The sequence below is a fragment of the Kryptolebias marmoratus genome, linkage group LG1, assembly GCF_001649575.2.
Source record: "Kryptolebias marmoratus isolate JLee-2015 linkage group LG1, ASM164957v2, whole genome shotgun sequence".
Taxonomy (NCBI): domain Eukaryota; kingdom Metazoa; phylum Chordata; class Actinopteri; order Cyprinodontiformes; family Rivulidae; genus Kryptolebias; species Kryptolebias marmoratus.
The window spans coordinates 21,362,970-21,384,007 of NC_051430.1; the positions used below are offsets into that span (position 1 = coordinate 21,362,970).

Consider the following 21,038-nt stretch of genomic DNA (forward strand, 5'->3'; position numbering starts at 1 on the left):
CTAATAGCTATTGCCAACTAGACACCTAGAATTTATGCCATAGGGATATTAATGTTGTGTCTGTTTACACAAGGACATCTACAGAAACTTGTAATGTATTGGCTTCTTAAAAAGAGTGTTTCATTTTGTAGTTGAATATTTTATGTTAAGGGCTCGGTGCTAATGGTAGAGCTGACACGAGTAAGTGGGTTTTGCATGTATGTGATCTTTGAACAAAATGAAACAAAGTGAAAATGGAACTACAAAAATAAATAGACTCCCACAAAACTTGAATCCAAAGCTTTGGACCAAAAAACAAAGAACCTGTTTGATATGTTTGGCCAACTGTAACTTTAGAGCTCTGCATCACATGGTCCACTTTTTGATAGAATCATGTGAACATTAAACAGGGGTGTGGAAGACCGGTGGTGAGTGCCGCCACCTCATAATCCTGAGGTTGCAAATTTGAGCTCAAATTGCATCAGCAAAAGCATTCAGCATGAAACAACTGTCAAATCTTTTATGAGAGTTCACTCACTGTGGCGACCCCTGCAGAAGGGAGCAGCCGAAAGATCAACAACAGCATGAACATCAAACACATGCACACAAAAAATATAAAACACATCTATCTTCAGTTTCTTAAGAAGAACATGCACTTTCTAAGATTATTGCATATATTTTTTGTCCGCTAACAGTGCATACATCCCAAACAAAATGGTACCTATTAATCTTAACTTTCAAGCGTTTGCTGCTTAAGAACTTTAATTGATGCACACATTTATATTCTGACAAGACACTCCATTAAAGATGAAGACCCAGTCAAACTTCTTTTGAAACAGGTTTTTTTTATTTAGTATTCAAACACAATACACACAGGTATGCAAAAAACACCATACAAATAAGGCAGATTTGCAAAATGGAGGTTTTGACCGATTTTAAACATTTTTAAAGAGAAAATTGTCTTTGTGAACTGCCACAATCTGTATGCATGTTCTGTCCTTGAGAAACGTAGGAGGATGAATAAAGCAAGACATTTGGTGGGGTGACAGGGAGAGGAAAGGTACGAGAGTTGTGAGGTGTGAAATATTGAAAATGACATTGTTAAAATTGAATATGAGCAACTCAACCACAATCACTATGAAGGGAAAAGTCTTAGAGGTACGCACGCACTTACAGGCATGTATGAGTGTGTGCGCACATGAAAAAACACACACACTTTGTCCTAGTCAAAGGAAAAAAATGCTGAGAGAGTCATCTGTCAGAAGTTGCACTCAGGGAAGCAACCATGGTGTTATCGGTTTGATGGAACGAGACACAGTCTGAATGTAGTCACCTCTAATGAGACCACAGTACTGATAGTGATAGGTGAGCAAAATGTGAATGGTTTTGCATCTGTGTAAGTTTGGAATTGTTAGGAAGTTGTTTAAAATGTAAATAAAAACAGAATTCAAATCTAATCACCCCATTTTTCATTTGCAATGCAACATAGTAAACCTATTAAATGTTTAAACTAAAAAATTGTATTCTTTATGTTTGTTTGTTTAAAATAAAATGTAATTTGGAGTTTTATGAAGGCAACAAGTCTTAAAAAAAGTTCAAACTGGGCCATGTTTACCACCATGAAGCACCCCACTTTTTTTAGTAGCAGTCAGTAAACAGTTAGGAACTGAGGAGACCAGTTCCTAAATGTTTAAACATTTCATTGCGTTGTGTTTTGTAATTACATTTTACACAACATCCTAACTTCTGGGGAATTGGGATTGTAAGAAAGAGTATAGTGAAGTTTTTAAAGTACTTATAAAGTTAATTGTAAACAACTTGAATTGAGTCATAGTGCTGTAAAGTAAAAGTTACACCACAAGATTAAAAATAATATTTAATCACTACACTTTAATGTGCTACAACTTTATAGTTAGCTTCGTAGTTACTGCAAGACTTGTGTAGTTATGTAACGTTTTTTTGCTTCACAATTTGAAGCTTTTCTTTGAGATTCAACATCAATTTAAAATGGAAAAAGCTTACCGATGTATACATTTACCTCATAGAATGGTCGCTAACTAAAGTGCACCACAGCATGTCCAGTAAAGGGTCAGATATAAAGGATTACCTCCATCCAGCGCCAGCTTTTAACAACCTACAACTTTATGGATTAGTTTTGCTCTTGTATGTGATGTTTTTACTCCCCCTTTTTTGCCCTTAAGGAATAATCCCATACAGAGCTGCCACATGCACATGGACACAGGCAGGCTTGACTTCCTGTTGGTTCTTGTAACCTTTACATTATACATATTTTGTATCGATCCATTTATAGGAGGTGAGCGGGGAAACATAGCCTGTAAATAAGCTGAAAGAAATTTCCGCTGACTCCATCATTTTTATGTTCCTCTCAACTGTGAAAAGAAGGCAAAAGTGCTGATGAGGCTCAAGGAAAGAAGGAGAGACGAGACGAAACCAGAGTTTCTTTAATAAATCTAATGTCAAGCAATTTCTGCATATGGCACACACACACACACAGCAGCACACACATTAAAGACACATTCAGTGAAGGACTTTTGGCCGAGCTATTCTCCAAGGACATTTGGAAGTTGCCATACTGAAGCGTATACACATGCAGGTGCATATGCATTCATAGACAGGGAATGGTTGGGGTTTATCACCAGTCTCCACACATGGCCCTATAACTTCACTGGCTGCTTCTCCTTCATTTAATTCAGGGAGTAAGAACCTTTCCGAAAAGTAGAGAGTTTAATTGAATGTTTACAAGAGATGATGCAGCAAGTTGGCGAGTCTGAAGGGAAGCAGCAGAAACTCTTGAATGTAGGAACATGCATTGGGATTCAGCTTAAAAGTTTGTCAGCGTGAGGTAAAACTATGTATAACTGAAAAATAAATGTGCTAATGTGTTTTAACACACTAAAGTCAGCGTCAGAAAAACGTAAACTAATCAATGTTAAACTTCTAGCTTTGTCACAACACAACTAATGTACATAATAACAAAAAAGAGAGAACAGTAGCAAAGGTTTTTATTATAATTTTATATGAAATGACAAAGAAGTAACTGTTCAAGTTATGAAAAAAGAATATTTAGGTATTTGTCTTTGTTCAGGATAAAACTCAGACTAAAATCTGCTTTTCTGGGACTGTGTCCAATCTATTTACAGTATATGGTTTGTCCAGTAATGTGTTATTGACAGTTTGTCAGACAACTATGATGTGCTGTTGCACTCCCCTGTAGCATCATGTCACATCTCAGCTGGAAGTGGTAACAAATATGAGAGAACACCAACTGAGTCAGAAATGTAGCATGGAGCATTGTTGCAGCTCAAATTCAGGAACTCAGAAAATCCAACTTCCCACTTCAAACAAAGATTTCCATTTAAAGCTAAAAGTATGAAAGTGTTTAGGAACTAAAAAAATAATTTTTAGTGGTGTGGTATTATATCTGATGTATAAAGTCCTCAAGTTAGGCAAATAAGACCTCAGTTACGTAGCAACTTTTATGGTAGAATTTAGTTTGATGATATTTATTTATTCATTGCATTATAATGTAGAACTCAAAGGACATAGACTCTATGAGCTTTCCATCTGGCCTTGTTGCATATGTGTTTTGAATGTTTATCACTTGAGTTAGAGCCTATGTGTATCCTTGAATTATTTGTAGGCCAGTGGCTTAATAGGGAAACAAAAAGATTTCTCTAAAAATATTGGAGTATTAAGCTTAGATCTAAAGTCATTTGAAAAAGCAGCCAGTGTTAAAAGACAAAAGTTTAAAAACTTTAAAAGAAATGAGTGTGTCTTGAAGGAATCCATATTGCCTTCTGCCTTGCATGCCAAAGTTTCAAATAAAAATCTTGTGCAACCTGTTAACACTTTGAGTAATGTATGTGATGGGGTGACTCTCTGCTACTACCACACCAAAACACCAATTAGTAGTTTGATATCTGCAAAACTGATTGAGCTATAGGCATTTTTTGTGCTGCAGCAGTTAGAGCTGTTGCCTCACAATGAGAAGGTTGCAGGTCACCTCCCGCCTGGGGTCTTTCTGTGTGGAGTTTATATGTTCTCCCCAAGCATGCGTGGGATTTTCCCAGGTACTTCAGTTTTTTCCCCCCAGACCAAAACATATGTATGTTAGGTTAATTGGTAAACTAAACTGCCACTAAGTGTGAGTGAGAGTGTGAAGGTTTGCGACCTGTCCAGGGTGACTCTCGCACTGTGACTCCTGGGAATAGGCACCAGCTTTCCCATGATGTGAAAGGAAAACTCGAGTAGAGGAAACGGATGGATAATGACACTGTGTGTGTGTGTGTGTGTTTGTGTGTCACTGGAAGGTAAAATTCTGATTACTGAATCAGGGTTCAGTGGGTTTCTTTCCTGATTCTTGTTAAAACATCTAAAGTCTCTATTTATACCAAAAGTCAACCGTTTGTGTCATGGCGCCAATTATTTTGCGAGTGAAATAAATGGATCTACATGAATCTTTCTGCACTACGTGCATGTTCAACTACCAACTTCCTCATTTAGTTCTTTTCTAAAAATAACATAATTACAAGCAAAGTTTCAAAGTTAACAAGGAAGAGCTATAGTGAGAAGGACTCAAAGCAGACTGCTCAAAAATCACTTTTTAAAGTTCCCCTTTTTTTAGTTAGTGAAAGTTAATGATTCATATATGTTAGTCTTAATATTACTTGTGTGTAAAATGTGGTTCCTTTTGGAAGAGCAGGATTCAAATGAATGTGTAGTGATAAATGTAGCTCTTAAATACACACCTACTTCAGAAGCTCCTAGTTCTGCTCTTTTTTTTGCTTACACCATGTCTCTCTGTGCAGGCACAGCTGATATTAGCTTGGAACTAATGCGGGGAATATTTTGCATTTCAATCTTTAATTTTCTCCATTCGGTTCATTTCTTTTTTAATAAAATTGAGTTGATATCCACAAGTTAACTGTAGTAAGAGCAAAACCCCCTTCTTGTCACCCCACCCACCCATTCAGGAATGATTCTGTACACTTTGAATAACCCCCCCTCCTCCCAGTGGACCTCATTTCGAAGCTCATGTTTCTATTACACACATTGCGCACTCATGGGTTTCCAGTACATGTTCTGAACAAGTTGACTTTACAAAGATTGAGTTAAAAATGTACCACTGTTGCTTCCTTGCCTCATTAGTGTGACTTAAAAATCTTTACACACACATTGGAACACTTTATTTTTCTTCAATGCATCTAAAGCATAATAGGGAACATTTTGGATTAAAAATGTAATTTATATCAAGTAAAAAATACAAACACTTACGATCCACATGATTCACACATAGTTTTGTAATGCATCTTAATGAATTATAGTTTGGTTTCTGTAGCACACTGGCCGTTTCCCTTTGACCCTCTTCCTCATCCACACTCATTCACACTTCTTCATCTGTTTGATCTTGTCTTTTTATTTCAATTATTATGCAAAAACCTGCATTTTATGTAATTCAAAAAAAATTGAAGCTTTTCATGCAAACGCTGTTTTATTAACCTTTGCACCAGTTTCACATTACATAATTGTATGTAGAGAATCTATGGTTATTTGCAAGCAAAAATCACAGCTGCTAGTTGTAGCAGTGGAGCCTGGAGCACTTCTGTCAAGAATATCTTGTTTTCGCCAGAATAACTATGTGATACTAAATTGACAATTATGTAAAATATTTATATAGTTTGCATTTATAGTGTTTGCACGGGTCACTTTAAATCTTTGAGATTGGAGCTGTTTTTAAATGGCATGAATTCGCTTTGGCACTGCTCTGACAAGCTGTTAGCTCGTCAGTTTTGTTAACATTAAACTTTGTTTCTCCAAACTGATGTCGTTCAAAGAGCTGTCTAAAAAAGGTAAGATATCAGTTGCTACTCCACTTTTTTAGGAATTTCTTCATTAATTTTTATTATATTAGTGAAGCAACTGCTATAATACCAGTGAGCAGTTTTGCATATTACACTAGTTAAAAAAAAACTAAACTACGCGTTCTGTAATTTGTATTTATTAGCTATATGAGGGCTTTATACTCGCCACAGAATTGTAAAGCTCACCTCCTTATTAGTGTATTGTGTTCTTCTCAAGGACCACACAGGATAATTTACTTTGAGCCAATATTAGTTTGTTGTAAAGTGCTGTATATTTCATATTAATGTCTAACAATAAACATAAGTGGAAATGATGCTGAGCAGTTTTTATTATATCAGCCCCTGTGCACACTCACATAAATAACTTTGTCAGCTGAGATGTGAATGTAGTTGATATTCTTTTAGTTGCCAAGTTGCTGATTGGAGTTTTGTTCTCATTTGTTATGCTGAGTGTAATCAAGGCTTCTCTTGCCACAATGAAAGTGTTTGATAATGTTTGTATAACTTTCAGCTTAAATTTCACTTAATCAAAAGTCGTTTTGATGTTAGTTAGATACTGGTAATGCAATTAGCCAGAAACTTTATGAAGTAGAGACTTACTTTTGTATCTCCGTAATCTCTCCTTTTATGTGATCTTACGCAGTAACCCTTGATATGCAGCTGCGAACGCATACTCTGAAGTTGTTATAGGAAATCAGAGAGCATGCTGCACGAGGAGATACCATTAGGCACATCTCTGAATCGAAAACGTCATGCCTCTCAGCTCAAATCCTTAACATTACTGGCCTGTCGGATCCTTTTAATGGTGGCACTTGATGGCTTGAAAAAAAAATTGCTAACCACATGGAAAATCCCTCTCAGCTTTGGCTGATAGCCAGGGGTATTAGAGGTGGCACATGTACAATGCAGAGATTGAAAAGCAGACGGCAGGAGAGCCACTGGAGGAGGGATGCATGCCCCCTTCCGTCCTCCCCTTCCTCTTTTTCTATTCTCTCACTTCTTCCCTCTTCACCCTTACTGCGGTTCTGTAATATGTCTCTCCCAAGTTGTTTATAATCACTAGGGCACCGGCAGTTGAGAGTGATTGAGGTGCTGGAGGAGAAATTGGTAAAAAAAAAAAAAATGAAATAAAAAATGATTCCTGCAAGTCATCAGACGGTAGTGGGTATAATCTGTGGCAGTGGCAGTTCTTGCTCAGTGGTGAGATTCGAAGCTTTACAAGAAAGTCACACATATATATTAAAGCCTCCTGGATGTGCCCACTGATCGACTGGCTTCAAAGCTGCACTCATCTGCAGCTACCTTCACTGCAGAATGTCAACAAGGGGGTAGAAAAGAGGGAAGGTGCAGTGGAAGAAGGCAGGAAGAGATGAAGCAAGGGAAGAGGAAGATGTGAAACAGCCAGGCAGACTGAGATAGAGTGAAAGTGTTTGATGGAGGAGAGTTGGCTTATGGAATATTTTCACGGACAAAACATGATGGAATCCACAAATGTTGTGCCTGTAAAAAATTTTGCACTGTTTCTGAATGTTGTTTTACTTAGATAAACAGATGAGTCTTTGTTTTTTTATGAAGTTCACAAATGTGTAAAAATCAGCAAAGAAACACAACCAACATATAGTACAGATAAAAAAAAACGAAGGTCCTTTACTGTCTTTTACTCTCTTTTGTGTTTGTCACGTAGCATTTCTCTTCATAACTGAATTGACCAAGCCTATATTTTTAAAAAAACCCATGTCCCAAACTGGGTCAATACTGCTGGTGTAAGCAGAGTCTAAGCAGAGCCGTGCAAAATACAATATTGTAATAAAGCATATGTTTCATAGAGATGTTGGGAAATATTGAAATGTGAGGTAGGTTTCCCCAGAAGTGGTTTGGATCACCACTCAGTGAATAGAATGAAAAGAAAGAAATACCTTAAGGATTAAAACAAGAGATCTCAGATACTTGAGTTCCACAAGATTTTGAATATTATTTTTCTCTCCAAAAAGTCAGAAACTAACAAATACCGTAAACCAAAATATGTGTTCAGTGTAGTGTGAATGTATAAGACAGTAATATGTAATGAGCTTAGCTCTTTCACTATTTGACTAAACCCTGAAGATCCACTGACACATTACTTGTGATTACAGAAGTTGAAGTTTGCCTTAGACAAACTGTTTTCATTTAGATTTACCCAATAACATATTGATTTAGTCTTGAAGTGATTGTCTAGCCCTTTTAAATTGGGGTTCTGTAGAAAGGTTATCAACAATTAAAATCTTATCTGTTGCATATATTGCTTTGAATGACTTCAGCCTGGGGAAATAGCAATCAGTTCCTGCTAAAATGACGAGCTAACAGCTAGTCTGAGATGGGCCAAGATCCAAGTGAACTGCTGCTGTTTAAACACTTCCAATCTCCAAAGTTTAATCATTGCAAGTTGCAAAGTGTCATGATCGGGGTGGAAGGAGGCGAACCCTGAGCGCAGACTCATGTTGGTAAAAAAACTAAATTTATTTAGAAATAAAAAGCAAACCCAAAACAAAGGCTGACGTGGCAGCAAAACCTAAACTAAATTCAAAAATATTAACTAAACAAAACATGAACAGACCTGTGACAAGAAAAACCACTGGGAGACGAGAAAGCACAAGTAAACAGAAGGATGGCACATCAGGGAGGCAAAGAATGACAATGAACCAGCAGCAAGTGAGAGAAGTGACCGGGTTTTTAAAGGCAGAGGGTGATTAGTGGAAGTGGGCACAGGTGAGATGATTAAGGAGCTAGAGGCAGGTGTAGATGGGTGAGAATGGGGAAGAGAGAGAGAGTGACTGAGGAAAAGTCAATGTTGGCTGAGGCACAGGGAAGAGACAAAACACAAACAATAAACTATAACTGAAACATGAAGACCAAACATAATTCCAAAACTCAGGTTCTAACACAAAGCAAGGATCCTGCAATGTGTGTAATCATATTGTAGTTTGACACTTGCTAAGACACAACCAAGCTTCAAAAATAAATAAAACATTTGGTAAATTAAATATTGTTACTTCTCGCCTGTGACTTTGTTTCAGAAACTTCAACATTATTTTGTTTGAAGGCTTAAAACTCTAAGCAGACATCTGTACAGACTCCTGAGGCATGAAAAGCTGTCTTCATTGTTTTATAAGATGGATGATCTGTACGTTTTATTGTGTACTGTCATTCATAACACAAAAGAAATTGTAAGGTGTCTTTCAAAGAAAAACATTTCTTTTTCTATCACTCTATTTTCTGATCTGAGAAGTCTATGTGGTTTGCTGACCTCCAAATGTTCTTTTTTGTGTACTTTTAGTTTGTGTATTGTGTTCACAGAGTAAAATACAAAGCACAAAATATTTGACTGGACTATGTGGCAACCAAAAGACGACTTAATACAGAGACAACCTGCAAGTATTCCACTGCACTTGAGTAGCTGTGAAACTCCTACAGCTCCATCCAATCATTAAGTTGTTCGGTTAGCCTTTTTATAGAGCTATGAAAAAATAAAATTGTTCATATTGTAAAAAAAAAGTTACATCATTTGTGGAAACATTGCAAGGATTCTGACATGGCGTTAACATCAGCTCAACATTTCCACCTCTCCTTTACTTGTTTAAAAAACTTTAATGAACAGTTCAAACCTTTTTTTTCCATCCCAAAGTGATTTAATTACAATCTTGTAACTTTGAAGACACCTCAAAAAGCCTGGCAGAAAGGCACGTAGATTAAAAAATAAAATATGTATTATCACATTCCACGGTGAAGGTTTCTGAGACAGAGCGAGTGAAGTTTTCTGAGTGGTGGGAAGCTAGTTTTGTAATTCAGACATGCTGCTTCGCATGCTGTTTTGTCGGATTAATTTAAACACTCGAAACTCTCTGGAATGGAATATCTTAGTGCACTTCACAACACAGATATAACTACTGCATGAAGCTTGCTCACTGTGGCAGCATGCATTGAAGAGGGGGTCATTGTCAATGGACTACACTAAAACAAAATGAGTCTGTTTAGCATCTTCCTGGTGCAGGTGACCATTTTTGTCTCGATGTACTAGTAGCCTACACGCTTCCAGAGAGACAAACACACTCACACACAAAATGTGGGGAGAATAAAGTTTCCAAACAGAAAACAACTGAGTCCCATCTGTTTTCAGGATATAAATGTGCCTTTAGTTTTAGTTCTTTGCAAGCATTAATTAATTATCATCAGCTGAAAGAATAAACTCACTCAGGCAGTGTACCCTTTGAAATGTGGCTCATAAGAAAAACAAATATAAAAATTAATAATAAAAAATAACAATTTGGAGTTTCCATCATTCATGTGTTTGCAACACGTTTTCACCTGTCGGCCACCATATTCTACCACTTAGCCATCTTATCAATTGACTGCATCCTAATAAAATTAAAGGTTTTTTTTTTTTTTTTTAAGACTAGCAATTCTCCATTTGTCCCCTTTGATGATCAACACCATCTTTTTAGAATTTCTTTCAACCATAGAAACTGGATTACACTTCTGATAGCTGCAAATTGAATCTTGACAACTAAGACTTTATTTTAATGTTAGACATTCAGTTGTGCCAAGGGGCTTGGGAATGCTTTGTCAATGGAATAAATGTCCATATGGGAATATAGAAACAAATATACTGTATGTGTATTTGTATGGTTATGTGTGAGAAAGCCTGTTTGAGTTGGATGTTTTGGGATATTAAGAACATGTTTGCCTGATGTCACTTTCTCGTACATCAATTAAACTTTGAAGTGTGCTTGAGAATTCAAACTTTATTAGTTCAGGTTAGACATATGTTTCTACTTTTAAAGTGTGAGGGTTAAGCCTGCCCTCATTGTAAATTATCTTGTCTGACCACCAAGCAGAATTTTTATTTGTGTATTCATTTTCTCATTTTTGAAATCTGCTTTCTGGGGTCAGAGGTAGGACTGGTATCTGTCCCAGCTGTGCTGCACTCAAGCAGAATTTCAACAATATAATAATAGTTAGAATCTAATAAAACAATCAATTTGTACAGTATTACACCATGAACTCTATTCCTGTAATTACTATTATGGTAATTTAATTTAAGCTAGGTAATTTGTTGACAAGCATATCTTTGTTGAGTTCATTAAGCAGTAAGAGATAAAATGTAGAAAGATATGAGATAAAACTAAATTGAGAGAGAGAGACCAGAATTTTGCACAGTGCTAATAAAATGAGAGAATGTTTGATCAAAGACTAAGAACTAATTACAAACTATAATCGGTACTTAGCTCAGTAAAAACAAGCTTAGTGGACACAACAAGAAACATCTCCAATATTTTAAACAACTCTGTTCTTTTTACAATATCCCAAAATCAACAACTAAAGCTTTCTATAAAATCATCCCTTTAAAAAGAAAAAAGAAAGTTTATAAAATTAAAAACTAAAAAAAACAAAAGAAAAAAATAGCAAAAGAAAAACAAAGATCATTACATCCGGTCAGCTATCAGTCAAGAATTCACAAAACCAAAGCAAAAAGAATTAAACTGGAGTTGAATGAGAAAAGCCACAAAAATGGCTGTGCCACAAGTCATTAAATTAGAGAGCAGGCTTTTTGGCCTGAAGCGTCAATCAATCAGTCTGTCAATAGAACAAGCAGTTAGTAGTTAAATGAACAATTATATTATGTAGATATTTGACAATTCAGTTAGTCGTTCAGTCAGATAAGGCAGAATGCCAGGCAAAAATTAGCTGGGTACCTAAAAAGTACCTTGAAGTTTGAAAAGTGCATGCTACACCCAGCCTAGAGGGGAAATAAAGAGCTACTCTGCCTTTTTCTCCTCTCCAAAGGAAGTGCAGTGGCAACAATGCAGAGCTATATTCAGAAGAATCAGCGGGGTGTGTTTTGATGCTGCCAAGCTGTGTTCACAAAAGCAGCTTCATATTAGCTAAGCCTCTTTCAGAATCCAGAAACATACAAGCATGCAAACACTCCCTCCCAATGTTAAGAGACGTTTTCTGAGAATTTCTTCCAAAATAAATGTTGAAAGGTATCTTGAGGATGAATTAAAAAGAAAGACTCTGTTGTTGTGAATTTTTCTGAGAAGAGTAGCTTTGTACATGGGACTTCACCAGGACTTTTGTTTGGTTCCTGACACAATCAACCATTGGAAGGGCATCTTTTATCTGATACCCAAAGATTTTCAGTAGGAACTAGGAAATTAGCCTGGTGTGTATTCTGTAAGCATGCCATACCATACATCTTCTAAAACTTCGATGCAGATGTACCAATAACTTTCTGAGCCATTCTGGGAACACTCAAATCTACCAAGCAAGTTTTCTAATGTGGACATAATTACTTACTTACTTGAGGGGATTGATGATTATTGTGTTATATAGTAATGTCATCCATGTGTTTTCTCGGGTCTAAAACAGTTTTGATAAAAAGCAGCAAAAAAAAAAAAAAAAATACTTGTAGTACCATTAACGCCATGAAAAGTTTTGAGCCACCTTTTAGTTCTTATACAATTTCAAGCTGTGTTGATAAATAGTTTAGCCGTATTTTTAAAGCAGGTCTTCTTTGGACATGGACTGACTTATTTTAAGTCCATGCCTTGTGGCATATGTAAAAAAAAATGTTCATGCTTCCATTTGTTAGGCCATTTACCAAATTTCATCCTAACCTTGATCTATTTATCACTGTAGTATAAAAAGCTGCCAGACTCAAGATCAAGAAACGACATTGGCGTTGTCTAAAAACCAAAGAAAAAAAGAGAAACTGCTTGAAACTATTCTAGCTTAAGTGTCATTTAATTGACAAAACTACATAGTCATCACTTAATGTAAAATACTTTGCTCCAATCATTGACTATATCTGTCATATTTTTACATGCTCTACATGAGCACCTCTTCCAACTAACTAACACTGTGCATGAGTCAGAGTACTTCCTAGTCAGATTTTTGGTCCAATTTATTACTAACACAGGAAAATGCACATCTATCGTCAATAACAGACAAATTTGACCTGAATTTAACCTAAACGTCTTTTCATGGTCGAAGAAAACACCTGAATTAAACCCAGGCAGAAACAGATTATAAATAGATGTTGGCACTTTCTCTCTCCCTTTTATTCCTACAAATACATGTACAGGAAACAAAATAAACTTGTTGTTGCCGAACTTATTCATTATGTCCAAGGACAGAGAAAAATATTTTGAGACTTGCCTGCATCTGACCGAGTGACTTTTTCCAAAACTCAGTATTTTACAAAAGTCTCTTGTGTAGCCAAATGTCAGCTTCTAAAGTGTTCTGAGATTAAAAGAGGGGTTTCTTTGGTAACTTCATTAGTCTGCAGCCCAAAGACAAGAAATATTCTGTGCTCATCTGTTTCTGGAAACAGGTTTGTTGGTAGGATACCAAACAATTTCAAAGTTAAAGAACTGCTTTGCACTGTAAGCCACTGTGAATAACAATTGTGTTGTTGCTGTGCTAGACCAAATTTCATCATTTATTTATTTCATTATCACATTTTTAATGATTTTTATGCAGAGAAATGCAGAGGACCATATGTATTTGACAAATTTGAAAACAAACAACAGAATAAAAAAAAAAAAACTGACAGAGCTCAAAACACAACAAGTCATGCACAAAGATAATGTGAGCTGCGCGTTTGTGTTGTACAGACATTACAACGCCTTCAGGCCAGCTGTAAAACAATATGGTAACAGCAAATGTAGTGCATAAAAAACATACAGAGAAGCCAGAGAGGAGGATAACAAATTCCAATAAAATCAAATATTTAAACCGTTTCAAAAAATGGCTAAAAGGAAAAAAAGAAACAGCGTGAATACAGTGGATTGGGAGAGAACATGCGGTAATGTGGGTGTCTCATGTTATTGACTCGCTTTAAAAGAACATGACTGGTTGGTCCTAGTTGACATTAATGGGGATTCTCTCCTTTCAGGATGAACAAAGGTAATTTTTTACTCAATAGAGACAGTAAAGGAAAGCTTACAGGCTGTAACTCAGTTCTTTGTGTGGTTTTGTGAGTGTATTTAAAATGCGTAGTTAAATGTAAATTATGATGCTCAGCATGAATGTACAAAAGAAGGATAGCCCATGATAAAAAAGCCAACTGCAAACATGTTCCATTAGCTTTCCTTGTTTTTACACAATTAAAAAATTATTTGTTTGAGGCCCCAGATGTGGAATAATAACGTTTTATGGAACACACATAAAGCTAGCCTGTTTGATTGTTTTATTAAATTATTCATTTATTTTACTTTTACAGAACATGACTTCTGAGGATTGAAAAGCTGTTCATACTGCATAATGGAAAATACCATTATTTTATAATGGAAGACAAAGAAACCACTTTTCAAAATACTGTTTTCAAGATAACATTGGAAATATGGGAAGGCCCCAGAATTATTTTCTTAGAGTTGTCAGACTTCTTCTAAATTATTTATTCTGATGAAATGTGATATGTAACACAATCACATGAAAATAGAGCTAATAATATATGTAATATTTTTACAATGTACTGTTTGGATTCATTTTGCAGCTCTTTATTGCTCAGCGTGAAGATCAAGTACAATCAAAGGATTAGATTATGTTTGCGTAATCTGTACATCATCCACAGTTTTAGTACCTGCAATATTTATTTATGTAATTGATTTATTGTAACTCTCTCTTCAACTTTCTTTCTTTCTTTCTTCCTTTTTAGGTGGAGAAGTTCCCTACACTACGCTTGCAACAAGGATGATGATGGGGGTATGGTGGATGTTCGCGCTCATTGTCATCTCTTCATACACTGCCAATCTAGCCGCTTTCCTCACAATTTCCCGCATTGAGAACTCCATCCAGTAAGTACCCAACAGATTCTGCCTTGATCGTCAATGCAGATAATTTCTGCAAGATAAAAATAAAATTCAAACCCCCTCAAATGATTGCAAATTAAATTTGGAGGTACTGATTTTATTGCTGCACACAAAATCTCACAGAATCAGATAACAGCTCACACACGGGCATGAACACAAAATGATGCACGCCTCTACACATTAGGCATTTAGTGTGGTTTTGTGTTCATGACCAGTTGTTTTTACACACACAGGGACACATTGCAGGGTCCTTCAGTCTGTTTGACTGTTATTCAGAGTGAAAATTCATTGTACCAGCCAGGTGTAATACATGAGGGCCAACACACACACAAACACCCACCCCTCGCACACACACACACACAGTTAACTTTATTGCTGCCTGTCTTAGTCCTGTCTTTTCCACAATGTAAGATGTTAGTCTCCTCTCTCCCTCTAATCTGTTTGTGCATGCTGGCTTTGTGTTTTACTGATGAAGATGGGAAAAAAAGATAAAGAGTGTGGCAGGAAGTAATTTTTTTGGTTTTTAGGTATCAAAGCAGCTGGAAAAACTTTGTACTCGTACTGTTGTCATTTTACACCCCCTCCCACACACACACACACACATTATCTCCTCTAGCTCTTTGTCCTCTGTTTATCTATCCTTGTGATAATATCCTGCTTCTCTCCTGGTGGCACTCGGAAATGCTCATCTCTCATTGGAGTAATAAGCATGTCTAAGTATCCGCTATGCCCGGCAGTGCCACAGTTAATTGTGCTTGGCTTTGGAATAAACAACATTATTTCTCTAAACCGTACTACTATCACTCTCTTAATTTGTTTCTGACATTTTTATTTTCTGTCCTTCTTCTTTTCTTTCTCGTTTCTGATCGTGGGCTCTCTGTTCTGCTTTACTTTGGTCTCCAAATCCTTTTTTCTTTCCATTGTTTTGTATTTTTTCCATATACGTCTGGCCTGTCTACAAGAAGAGGAAGGGCTTTCTCTTCCCTTTATTATCCTTACTTTTTACAATTTAAAAACATTCTTTCAATAATTACCGTCAATGTAGCAAGTTAAGGTTTTTCAAACATTTGTAAGCATTTGTGTTAGTATGTTGGTTCACATTTTGTTATCACTGCTGCTATATGATCTGATGTCTTGATTGGCATGAACATTAAAATATAAATACTTGAGTCACATCACGCTGTTGGATGAAACTGAACGCATTTTGTGGAAATGAGAGAGTGAGTTATAGTACGAAAAAGGAAGCAAATGCACAGGCATTAAAGGAAGAGGAGCCCAGGAAAGGTTGGAGGCATGACTCTCTTTAGTGTCTTCCATCAGAGCAGGCATGCTTTTTAAGTATTAATGCCCTTGTTTCATCCTGAAAATGAAATAACAAGTCAGCGTCAAGAAGCCTCTCTGGACTATTTCACGCTTGGATGTTTTCCCTCAATTTCAGTGTGAATCCTTTAGGAAAACAGTGAAGACTGGCAGAAGACAGGAGCAAAGAGAAGGCACAAGAGAGTCTTGTGCAGACAGACAAAAAAAGAATAGGCATCTTAATGTGGAAATGAAGTGAACAAGAAGAAAAGATGAAGGTTACATAGAAAAAGGGCTAAAGGTTAAGAGACTGAGAAGGAGACAAAGAAAGAAGTGAAGACAAACAGGAGCAAAGAAGCATGACACTGGAAAGATTTGGGTAGTGATGACCCGGCAGAGCGGGAAATGTATTTTAGAAAGCTAAAATGTTGGGGAGCAGAACGTCCCTGTTAAGAGGGTGATTAGATGGAGTGGAAGAATTGGTAAGAATAGGCAGACTAAAAGATGATGGGTTGGATAGGCATAAAATAATTCCTTTTTGTCCAACTCTTCTTCAGCGGATATTTTAATATTTGCACAACATTCTTAACAGTTTTCAAACAATTTAAATAAAATATAGACAAAAAGACCATCAGTGAAACTCAGAGGTTTTTTTTTTTTGTCTCATCGACTTATGAACAAAGTCATCTGGAATACTTCAGGGTTTTGTTCTTTGCTCACGTTCAACCACCCCACCACTTATAAATAACTTCAGCTCAGTAGCTTCCGTATCTTGCTGCTGTCAGGCACAAACAAACTGCACCGTGTTCATGTTTCTGTTTTATGATGATGATTTTGAATTAAAAATTTCAACAACAGTAGTTTGCTCTACAAACGTGTTAAGTGGCATCCATCAACAATGTCTGTAGACTGCTTATTCCTCACAGTTGCACAACTCTGCATAGTCCTTTTGCTCCACAAATAATATTTTTTCCTGAAAAATTGCATTAAAAAAAATAAAGACTAACTAAAAATGGAATGCATCCAAACTCATTCAAAGGGCATAATAAGAGTCCAAGCTTTTAAACTGTTTTGTCTAAAAATGTATAAAGTAACAGAAACTCAGAGATTCAAATATAAAAGTCAATAAACATCAGTAACATCCACATTAGAAGGTGTTGAGCAAGAAGAGGGCGTTACTTTAATACCCTGTCAGACTAAGGCATTAAAGGGGTAATTCAGATCTTTTGAAGTGGAGTTCTGTGGAAATGTCATGAAGAATTAATCTTACCTGTTGTATGTTGCTCCTTGAACCATCTCAGTTTGGAGAAATAAAGTCAATTTTCTGACCAGACTGACAAACTAATATTTCTTCTGAACAGAGCCAAGAAGATAAAGGTGATGAAGATGAAATATCTTTTCAGTCCGAATCAGGATTCTCTCTTGCATTTTTGGGTCATAGACCAGACACCAGCCTCTTTATTGCACCATTACAAAGTAGGTCAGTGCTGGATGGACTTTTTGTCAGGTCAGGCTGCACATTGATTCGTCACTGAAAAACCCTAATTTACATTCAAGTAAAAAAAAAAGTCTTCCTCTCTTTCCTTTTTCAGTGTCATGCTTTCTTGTTCACACAAACACACCCAGTGACACACACACAGATTCAAACACATACACTATTTGTCACAAGATACATTCAACTGCTGTTCACTTCATTTACTTGCTCATTGAGCTGCTTAGGGGAATATAATTGCTTGCAAAATGAGCTAGCACACACACACACAGGACAGAAACACAAGTGTACACACAAACACATGCACAGAGAAATTAAATTCACATAAAACAAAGACAATTAAACATAATTTCTATATGCATATACTTCCATGAAATTACACAAACACACACTAATAAATCTTGAAGCAACTAAATTTACTGTAAAGACCTTAAAGATCATACCGTTTTAATATAAAGGGCACAAAAACCTCTTTTTTGTTTTTTTGAATGTTTACATTTTGTTCATCTGCATCAGTGATTAGAAGTTTTGAATGCGTTTCTGCTAGAAATAGTATGCAGATTATTTAGCTCTTCAGAGTAAGCCAATTAAATCCTTCTCTACACTACTCTGGATATTTTTTTAAACTTGTGGTTTTTCTTCATTTGAAAAATAAAATAAAATTAAGCTTCTTCAAAGGAGAAACTGAAATTCCAACAAGTATGCTGAAATGCCCATTCCACACCCAGGGGCAGCAAAGATGCCAGCATTACCAAAACATCTAAATACAGAGCATGGCTGAACATTCTCCCAAAACGATTGTAACTCTTTTTTTTTTTGTTCATTGGCATCATTTAACACTTCATCTCGCTCATTACCCTTTGCAGCACATGATCAAGTTTAATGATGACAAGATCATAACATCATAACTCGGGCATGGGGGTAAAAAAGGGAAAATAAAAACTGTAAAACCAGCTCTTTTGTTGTGATTTCTAGTGAACAAATGTGATACTGAGCATGCACAAAGTAAGCTGCTACATCATCATTTCTCACAATCTCCATTTGTTAAATCTACATGAATACACTAAACTTAGTTTTAAAAAATCTTTTCATGGGAAAGCATTTATACAAGCCTTTGTTTCTCTTGCCAAAAAAATCGTTATTTGCATGTGGATGAGAGGCGCATCCACAGCAGTGAAGGTTTGATTTCCAAAAGATCTGTAGTAAGGGCTTTTGTTTCTGTCACTGGGGACAAATGAACATTGAACTCCAACTTGTAAAGACCCCTTAAATTTTCTGCCTTAGTTATCTTTTGCTTTGTTTTAATATTCACCATATTTTGTTTTAATAATCAATAAAGCCATCATAAATCTTAGAGCCATTATAAAGTTTTGCTTAACTTTTAGTGTCATAAAATCTAATGTCTAATCATATGAAGCCCTAACAAGTGTTTCTCTGTGTGTGTTTGTCTCTTGCGAGGTAACTTGTAAGAAAAAGCTTAGAGTTAGTGCCCCATAAAACCAAATTACAAAGTGTGAATTCTGCTCAAAGAGTGTGCTGACAACCCAGCATATTCTCAAGGGAGATTAGTGGGGAGGGAAGATTATTAAGGTCAAAGATTAATTGACAGCAATAAAAGATTCATGTTCATGGCAGAGTTCATTAAAATCTTCAAAGGAATTTTTTTTTAAATCAGATTGGAGTTGCTTGAGGAGGGGATAACAGGGGAGGAACCAGAAGAGCTGTCCTTACCATTAAAATCTGAAAATGTTTCATACTTCACAGCGTGTATGTGTATTTGTGAGTGTTTGCATGTATATGTGCCCTGGCAAACAATGTTGTTATAAAGCAAACAGCACCAGCTCATGTTTGTGCCCATTGTTAAATCTGCTGCGTGGGTGTACTGTATTACAGCTGAGTTAATGACAGTGTATACTGTACACTTGTTCTTCATTAAGCAGGATCTGTTCAGTGTTTTGTGTGTGCTTGTTTTGTTTCCCAGATATGACTATCTCAAATCCATGGGTGGTGTGTAAGCACACATTTAACAAACAAACAAACAGTAATTAGTTCATGTAATGGTTCTCCATTACATTTCTCAGCGGCCAAACTCTTTGAAAGGCAACCCAAGCTCTGTTGCATTATAATTAACAGTAGCTTGTGTATTCCCCTAGAGGTGGCAGTTTATGGGGAAGGGAAAGTGCAAAAGAGAAATGGAGAGAGAGATGTGAAAAACTTCAATACAGACTACTTGTTCTTACTTCTATTTTTATAGCATTTTTAACACCTGTACATAATAAACAGTTAGCCAAGCCACCCTATCAAGTAATGTGAACTGGATGCTGCTGTCCAAACAGTTTTCCCTTTCATTTTCCCTATGTTTGTTACTGCCAAAATCCATTTTACTCTTTGTACTTCATGTCAATTACATGTTGATGCCAGCTCTCACTGTTGGCCTGTATAGTGTGCAGATCCAAGTCATTCATTTATAAAGAGAAGATGTGCACCAACACTATATATATATATATAAAAAATTATATATGCTTTATGAGACAATAAAGGAAACAGAAAATTAAACACTCTTCTCAAGTTGGCTGAAATCCGAACTTATAAATTAATGTGAGCATCCACTAGTTCATTGTCCCACAAACTGGGAACAAATATTTTGTTTGGCTGAGTGTGTGGGTGCTACATAGAGCCTTCTTTGGTTGGAAGTAGAACGTTACTCAGCGAAGCATTTTTTCAATGAATATTGTTGGAATGTTTGTGGCTCTGCAGGCCACTCACTAAGGCAAGAGATCAGAAATGAAGTAAATAAATGGTTAAATTAAGGTATTCATGTTAGAGTTGGTTTATTGAAAAGGCCAAAAGGAGCTCTTGTGTCTGAGAGGACACATTCTACCTGAGGCTTTCATTGTGCACTTGTGTCTGAGTCAACACAGTGAGTCATCTCACTGAATGGCAGTTAACTGTGGAGGGGCTCTTTACTTTTCTAAGTTGCATTGCAGCAGGCCAAGAATGCTGGCAGCCTGATGGCAGTAGTGAGAATGAGGAGGAGCATTGACATTTCATTTAGGGACATAAATATGAGTTAGCTAAAGATGACCATGTGTTACTGTCTACCCCACACCAGATATAGACTCTATGAGAGCTCTGGCACTCTTGTATCAACTAGTATAGTTTACTGTCTAAAATCAAGATTTTGTGTGCAGTATAAATGACTGTCATTGCCATCCCCTCAGCTTTCCTCCTCTTTGTCAAGCTTCACATTACTAGAGATAATGTCTTATAAAGTACGAGCTTGAATAAACACACAGAAAGACAATGCTAGGTTTCCAGTTTCACTTTGTCTTCCCCTAGGAGTGTGGTATATTTGCCACAACAAAACAGCATCAGGGCTCAAGGAAAAGTGCCTCTGGGTGCAATGTGGACATCTCAGAAATAAAGTAGAATACACTGTGATAAAACTATGTGTCTGAAGGTCGATTGGATCTATTTTAGACATGGGTTTATGTCAACCTGCTGTGACTAGAGGCAGTGTTTTGTGCATTGAAGCTC

The 21,038-nt window shown here is 36.4% G+C and overlaps 1 protein-coding gene across 3 annotated transcripts in view; it reads left to right on the top strand.

The window, feature by feature from the left end:
* The window catches only part of grid2 (glutamate receptor, ionotropic, delta 2), a 419,113-nt gene that overhangs the window by 331,063 nt on the left and 67,012 nt on the right, over nt 1-21,038 (top strand). For all 3 annotated transcript variants that reach the window (XM_017413845.3, XM_017413844.3, XM_017413843.3), the window contains exon 12: nt 14,557-14,695. In XM_017413845.3, coding sequence (XP_017269334.1) covers nt 14,557-14,695 — 139 coding nt within the window. The remainder of the gene's footprint in view (nt 1-14,556; nt 14,696-21,038) is intronic.